General features: G+C 41.2%; 1 protein-coding gene across 2 annotated transcripts in view; it reads right to left on the bottom strand.

Annotated features, from left to right (window-relative positions):
• Positions 1-1,607: 1,607 nt before the first annotated feature.
• LOC131439095 (uncharacterized) overlaps positions 1,608-8,344 on the bottom strand; it is a 64,468-nt gene continuing 57,731 nt past the window's right edge. For both annotated transcript variants that reach the window (XM_058609707.1, XM_058609708.1), the window contains exons 8-12: positions 6,507-8,174; positions 6,204-6,447; positions 4,009-6,140; positions 3,691-3,950; positions 1,608-3,628 (exon numbers count right to left, since the gene is read on the bottom strand). In XM_058609707.1, coding sequence (XP_058465690.1) covers positions 3,402-3,628; positions 3,691-3,950; positions 4,009-6,140; positions 6,204-6,447; positions 6,507-8,174 — 4,531 coding nt within the window. In that variant the 3' untranslated portion in view covers positions 1,608-3,401. The remainder of the gene's footprint in view (positions 3,629-3,690; positions 3,951-4,008; positions 6,141-6,203; positions 6,448-6,506; positions 8,175-8,344) is intronic.

The following is an 8,344-nucleotide window of genomic DNA, read 5'->3' as shown; positions in this document are numbered from 1 at the left end:
GGATAAAGCACAAGATTCGTTCTTGGGCTGCATTCAAACATGCCAACAACTGGCGCAGCTTGCAAACTTGCGCTCAGACAAAAGCATTTCTACCAGATTTAAATCTGAAAATGTCAAAGTGTCTACTGCATTTCTCCAAGCAACATTGCAGTATTCTGGTCAGAGCTCTGACTGGACATTGCAAACTCAATTATCACATGGCTACTATTCAACGTGCTGAGTATTATTCGTGTGATTTGTGTGAATGCGATTATGGTACTTCATATCATCTGATATGTAACTGTCCCGCATTGACGCAGCTACGTATCCGGGTTTTTGGTTCTCCATACATGGTTGAGTCTGTGTATGCGGAGCTAAAATTGAAGGATATTCTCTCGTTTCTCACCCAATGTGGTAAGGAGCTATAGTCAGAAGGGTTCATCGTTCTTCCTGGAGTGAATGAATCCCTTCTGTATTCACCTTAAATAGGGTTTAGCAGATTGTTTGGCATCCTTTAGGGGGTGCCGAATTTACTTCTGCTCGTACATACTGCGAATCGTTCTGCATTCTTCCGGGAGTTCAGAATGGTGTCGCTTTTGTAAGATCTCTAAATCCTCTCGGGGGTTGGAGGTTTTATTAACAGCAGACTGTTCGGGACCTCGTAGAGGTTCAGAATTTACTTCTGCTTCCACTAAATGTGATCCTCAGCAGATTGTTCGGCATCCCTTAGGGGTGCAGAATTTACTTCTGCTTTTATGTGTTTTTGTGTCGTCAATTTTTCCCATCCTCCTAGTCCAACCCTTACCATTTCCTTTCAATCCTTCCCTCTTATATATCGGGAAAATTATGCTAAAAACAAATTGATGGCAAGGCACAAATCTCCAAATATCAAGGGGAACGTGCCATTTGAGCCAATTTGTTCTGATTCCTGATTCCAGTTCTATTGCGATGAAACTAGGTCCGAAACCGCTAAACAAACGGTTCGACAGCGGTTAGGTTGAAAGCTGAGTTAGGTTCGGCATGAAGTAAAAACTACATAACAGTGCCTTTGACTTTTCTGACAGCTCACTTACAACCACAAATGCACATTCGCCATTTTGAGATTAGTTTGTTTTCATCACGAAACACTTTCTATCAGACAGTTTTAAGTACAACAGTCAACTTCCGTCAACGTTAACTAGACTTTGTCTAAAGTTTAGATTAGTTTAAGGCTTACATTATTGAAACGAATACACGTTTCGGACGAAAAAACGTTCCGTGCGGTTGACATAGCGTCTTAATAAGTGATATGGTGTTTGTTTTCATCACGAAATATCCCAGCGATTTTTAGTTTCTAGACAGAGACTCTTAGTGTCAATTATTTTCCACAAGGGTATGAAAAGTTTTATACTTACGACTTATCGTTACTGAGTTTCAACAAACTAGGATTGTTTAGTGCTTACCATACTTAATGTAGAATAAACTCAATAACAGTTTCAATTGCAATATAATCGCTTAGATTCATTGGAACATTTTTTTTTACTTAGCATACTTACATGCGGTTTCTCATTTGCAGTTGTTTTCATTGAGTTTGAAAGTTGCAACTCGAAAGCAATTAATTGCCAAATTGTTATAGAGAAAGTCAAGCCTAATTGTATATTACATTTATTGAACAACTTTAAGCAGATATTTATATGTTTTGATGTAAACAATATACATGACAATGCTTTTCATTGAAATTCAAATTTGGTGTGAATAAACAGCTTAACGAGTATCACTTTTAACTCCTGGATGACTTCAGAATGCTTCAAACAGTCTTATGACTTTGAGCATATGACCTTTGCGTTTGTTTGTTTTAAACTTTGTGTGTAACACTTGGGAACAGGCATAACGCAATATTTTGCGTGAAACAATTGTGTGTTATTTGCCATTTTGCTATTCGTTATATGCTGATAGTAATTGATACTGTAAATATTTAGTAAGTACATATTTTGCACACTTTAACAGCATCGAACTGTATAGAATATATATTCACTAAAATTCATGCGATAGCCATATTTTCGATAACAGATATTCGTCAAACATTTAACTTAACATGACGTTCGAGTACAGATGAGCTACGGAGGAACTAGTGCGGATTGTTACAATCAACTTACTCTATGTTTTGTTGTTTGAGGGACATTTTCTTTTTACTAGTTCTTTTCTAAAATACTGCAATACCATGCGAGCTACATCTTGGTATAGATTTGTTGTATATATATAATTGTGTGAACTCACAAATATTAGCTTTCTAGTTATTGTCGATACACATAAATAATACAGCCATTGGGTTTTTTGGAACTTATTTTGGTAAAACAAGTCTTGCCATAGTGCATGTCATCGTTTAATTGACTTTCTACTTTCTCTGCTTACATGGTAGGTTTGAACTCAGAGGGATTTTCAAACAGTTGCACTATTTGATGGTTTAGTGAATCTTGACTCGGACATGCTTCCGGTGGTTAAGCACGAGGTATTATTTATGAAGATAGTTGTACTGTTACATCATATTTACGGAGTCGGATGGAATGTTGGTTAGAATGTAGTGTGAAAACGCGTTTTTCACTCATTACGAATTTTCAGATTGTTCGACCACGATGATAATGACCACACGATGACGACGATGAGTCAAAAACGATATGATTTTTAGTTGAAATATGGAACCAACAGGATCAAAAATAAATTAAAATACAAGAAGCAGCAGAAAAGCGAAATTGTATTTCGAACAGAATATCCAAGCTAGCGACTAATCAACATGATTAAAAAAATTTCTTTTGTCTTGTAAAATGACAATAATAACACAGATATGTTGCGTCTTTTGGTTCACGGTAGTCACTTTATAATTGGCAACAAAGTTGTTCTTTTTTTTACAGAAAGTGACAAAACAGTGTAAATAAGTTCTTTGCAAGCTTTCCCGTATTACTAATACAGAAAAATATTTGATTAAATATATGTAAATGATAATTACAAGTATTTAGTGGATGTTTATACAAATAGTGAAATAAACATTTATTCATCATTACTAAGCAGTGTTAGCGTCTAATGATAATACAATGAAGTGTTGAAGTAAAGTAAAACAAATTTTTAAACTAATGATGAGTTGTAGTAAATAATCGTTTATGCTTGATTATATATAATATAATGGTAAAAAAAAGCAACTTCTACCGAACTAACAGAAACGTATGAGAATCACTAGATCTATAGAACTTCCATCTACTTTTGATTCGCATCGAACCACCTGGACGTATCGAACGTTCTGTACCGTATTTATAGTTGTAAACCTGTGATTAGTTTCTTCTGTTGAATGTTGGAGAATCTCATTGGTGAATAACACTAACACAGCTTACCATCTAAGCTAGTTCAGTGTTATCTCATGAGTTAATGTTATGCTGTGCATTTAATAAGATTTATGGAGATCGTGTTGGATCTACAACACCTCCAGGACCCGGGAGTGAGCTTGGTTTACCTATCAAGTAGGAATCAATTTGACGAGCTGCTTGTCGCCCTTCGGTGATCGCCCAAACAACGAGCGATTGCCCTCGGCGACAGTCACCGGCGGCAAATACCTTCGGATTAGCAGTTCCGTATGTGCTCACCGATGTTTTGATGTTACCTCTGCCATCCAATTCAAGCTCTGGGAATGATAAGAAATTATTGAGCATTTTGAACTTAAAGTTGGTATAAATATTTGCTTACTCATTTCTGTAGGAGCAACCCTCTCCGGACCGAGGAATCCCATTGCTAGCAAAATTAGATCAGCCGGGAAATATTTTTCAGTTCCCGGAACTTCTGCCATTTTCCATTGTCCAGTCGCACTTTGAGTCCATTCAACTTGTATCGTATTTACTCCCTTAATATTCCCATTTCCGTCACTAACAAATTCCTTTGTTGTGGTGCTGTATTGGCGTGGATCTTTACCCCACTTTACTCGAACCTCTTCATGACCGTAGTCGACTCTGAAAAGGTTAAATTTCGATTAGTTTGTACTTTCTTTGTTAGGAACAGATTTTTTACCGGAATATCTTCGGCCACTGTGGCCATGGATTATCCTGGGCTCGTTTTTCTGGGGGTGTTGGTAAAATTTCAAACGTAGTAATAGTTTTGGCACCCTGTCGCAATGACGTGGCAATACAATCGCATCCCGTATCTCCTCCACCGATTACAATAACATGCTTCCCTTCCGCAGAAATCCAAGACTGATTTGTTCCAAGGAGTTTTTTCTGACTAGCCTCCAAAAACTCCATTGCAAAATGAATGCCTTTAAGATCCCGATTTGGCAAGTTCAGATCGCGAGGCCAAGTTGCTCCCGTAGTGAACAGAACAGCGTCATAATCCTTTTCCAACTGAGAAGCCATTAAATCTTTTCCAATGTGAACATTGCATTTAAATTCAATTCCTTCGTCAATCATCAAATTAATACGTCGTTTGACGACGTCTTTGGAAAGTTTCATTGTTGGAATGCCATATTGCAGAAGACCTCCCGGGCGATCATTTCGTTCATATACGGTAACCAGATGGCCTGCTTTATTGAGCTGTTCGGCTGCGGCCAGACCAGCTGGACCAGAACCAATAACGGCAACACGTTTACCCGTTCTAACAGCTGGAACTTGGGGGGTAATCCAACCCTGCTCAAATGCATGATCAATGATGGCACACTCTATATTTTTGATCGTGACTGCTGGCTCAGAAATGCCTAAAACACAAGCCCCTTCGCAAGGCGCTGGGCAAACACGTCCTGTAAACTCAGGGAAGTTATTGGTTTGCAGCAACTGATTAATAGCTTCCTTCCAGCTACCGTTGAATACAAGATCGTTCCATTTGGGAATGATGTTGCCCAGGGGACATCCGTGTGAATTGGATTGACAGAATGGAACGCCACACTCCATACAACGAGCAGCCTGCATTTTCAGATTTTTGCGAACGTGAGAGAAATTATACACCTCTTTCCAGTCCTTCTGGCGTTCGCCTGCATTGCGATAGATTGAGGTCTCCCTCTTGTACTTGATGAAACCGCGAGTTTTATCCAGAATTTGATCTAGTTTTTTCTTGGCTAACGTCGCATCTTCAATCGATTCCTCAATATCTTTAACCTTCGGTTCGTGTTTCGGAGTACCGTTAGTAAGAGCATTGAGTTCCTTTTGCAAAACGAGTTCCTCTTTCTGGGCCTTCAATGCTTTTTGATACTCATAGGGGAAAACTTTAACAAATTGTTGGCATGGCTCTGGCCAAATTGACAGTAAGTCTTTAGCAATGACTGAGTCAGTCTTCTCCACAAATTCTTCCAGCAAATTTTTAACAATTAGACGATCATCATCCAAATCCAGCCCCAACAGCTCAACCATTCCCGGGTTAACCTTTGAGCGGAATGTACCATCAACATCCAGAACGTAGGCTATGCCTCCCGACATACCAGCGGCAAAGTTCCGTCCGGTCAACCCCAGGATCAGTACCATACCTCCCGTCATATATTCGCAACCATGGTCTCCAACACCTTCAACTACTGCGACGGCTCCAGAATTACGTACGCAGAATCTTTCTGCAGCAATGCCTCTGAAGTATGCTCGTCCAGAAGTAGCACCATAAAGACATACATTGCCGACAATAACATTGAGGTGAGATTCGAAGGGTGATTCCTCGGGCGGTCGAATAATGATACTGCCACCTGACAAGCTTTTACCAACGTAGTCATTGGCATCTCCTACCAAGTGAAGATTAACTCCTTTGGCCAAGAAGGCACCGAAACTTTGACCCGCCGATCCAGTCAAATTGATATTGATGGTACGACCTTCTGGTAGACCCGAATCGCCATACTTACGAGCGATCTCATAGCTTAGGGTGCTTGTGAAAGCACGTTCCTCATTCCTTATTTTCATGTCCAATGTAATTGAGTCTTCCGTTCCGGCAAGAACACCTTGGGACTTTTCGATCAAGTAATTATCGGCGCGCTCCACCAGAGTGAAGTCTTGCTTAAGTGATCCTCCAATAATGTTGGTTCCAGGACGGAGATCCAATGCGTTTTTCAACAGCATCTGAAGATCCAGCAGATTTGCCTTGTTTGAAAGATCGCTACGAACTTGCAGTAGATCGGTGCGTCCAATCAATTCTTGGAATTTACGCAAGCCCAAACTTGCCATTATTTCACGAATCTGAATTAATATTTGAACGAATTAGAAAAGTATGTGGAAAATATTTGCTATCAGTGCAATTACCTCTTCAGCCAACATAAAGAAATAGTTGACAACATGTTCCGGTTTTCCGGCAAATTTGGCCCGCAGTATTGGGTCTTGGGTAGCAATCCCGACGGGGCAAGTATTCAGATGACACTTGCGCATCATAGTACAACCCATGACAATTAGAGGAGCCGTACTAAATCCGAACTCATCAGCACCCAATATAGCAGCAACTACAACGTCGAAGCCTGTACGCAACTGACCATCGGCTTGAACAACAACTCTGTAGAGAAGAAATAATAGTTTAGAGTTTTAGAACTTAACTTTGTTCATCTTAATCACCTGGATCGCAAATCATTTAGAACCAACACTTGATGTGTCTCGGCAATACCTAGTTCCCAAGGTAAACCAGCCGATTTGATGCCAGTCCATGAGCTAGCTCCAGTACCACCATCATGTCCTGATATTACAATATGTTCCGCTTTGCCTTTGGCCACTCCGGAAGCAACAACTCCGACTCCTACTTCTGATACTAGTTTAACGCTTATACGTGCTCTTGGGTTAGCACACTTCAAGTCGTAAATCAGTTCAGCTAAATCCTCGATCGAATAAATGTCATGATGAGGTGGAGGCGAAATCAGACCTACTCCCGCAACTGAGTGACGTGTCTTGGCAATATCCGTAGTTACCTTATAGCCGGGAAGTTCACCGCCTTCACCAGGTTTGGCACCTTGAGCCATCTTAATTTGCAAATCATCGGCGTTGGCAATGTAAGCAGCTGTAACACCAAACCGACCCGAAGCAACCTGTTTGATAGCCGAACGTTTGTTATGGTTGGGATCTTGATTTAGATACCGATCTGCATTTTCACCGCCCTCACCAGTGTTACTCTTGCCACCAATACGGTTCATAGTTATGGCAAGTGTTGTGTGCGCTTCGAGTGAAATACTTCCGAAACTCATGGCACCGGTAGCAAATCTTTTAACAATCTCACTGGCTGGTTCTACTTCGGAGATGTCCACTTTTGGGCGACCTCTAACGAACTCCAGCTGGCCTCGTAGAGCGCATTTCTCTACACTTTTCATCGTTGTATCTCGAAACTGTGCATAAGCTCCCTTATTCTCATTTACTGCGGCTTCTTGGAGAGCAGCTATGGCGGCAGGTTCGTTGATGTGCCCTTCGCCACCAGCTCTCCAGTGGAATTGACCTGGATTACGCAGAATTTTAATGTCGGCATTGTTAGTCCCGTACACCATATTGTGACGTTGCAGGCCCTCTGCAGCTAATACTTGAAGGTTCACACCTCCAATTCGGGACTGAGTTCCACGGAAGCAACAGTCGATCACATCCGCACCGATTCCAACAGCTTCGAAAATCTGGGCACCTTTATAAGATTGTAGTGTTGAAATACCCATCTTTGCCATAACCTTCAGAATTCCGGTCTCAACAGCTTGGGCGTAGGCTTTGTATATTGCATCATTGGTCAACGTGGGGTCGATAACGGTTTCATCGCGGAGGGCTTCAGCCAATTCGAAAACTAAGTACGGACAAATGGCATCGGCACCGTATCCTAGTAGAACGCAGAAGTGATGCACTTCTCGTGCCTCGGCCGTCTCAACTATCAAGCCGACTTTCATGCGCTGGCGTGCCTCAATCAGATGATGATGTACGGAGCCTAGTGCTAGCAAGGCTGAGATTGGTGCCCTGTTCGGACCTCCAGCTCGATCCGAGAGAACTAGAAGCTGGTAGCCACTTTTGGCGGCGTTCAAAGCTTCGGCGCTTACGCGACGTAATCCTGTGACGTGTCCCTCGGCGCCTTCAGCAGCTGGGAATGTAATGTCAATAACTTTAGTCTTCCATCCACGATGCTGATTCCGTTTGAGGATTTCAACATCTGGAATGCTCAGGATAGGATTATCTAGCCAGATGCGATGTACCTGCGATGGGGATGCTGCCAGCAGGTTAGCCTCTGGACCAACCGGGCATTGCAGTGACATGATAATTTTTTCACTGAAAGAAATAAGTTTATAATCAATATTAAACTAATATCAACAACTACGGCACATTATCAACATTGAAGAATAAAATCACTACACAAATGTGTAGCTGAAGTATAACGCGGCTCCATTGAAGTTATTACTGTGGAGATGCAACATTTTATGATGATGATTATGATGTTA

The sequence above is a fragment of the Malaya genurostris genome, chromosome 3 (genome assembly GCF_030247185.1).
Source record: "Malaya genurostris strain Urasoe2022 chromosome 3, Malgen_1.1, whole genome shotgun sequence".
Classification (NCBI taxonomy): domain Eukaryota; kingdom Metazoa; phylum Arthropoda; class Insecta; order Diptera; family Culicidae; genus Malaya; species Malaya genurostris.
This window is presented reverse-complemented; position numbering and strand designations above follow the sequence as displayed.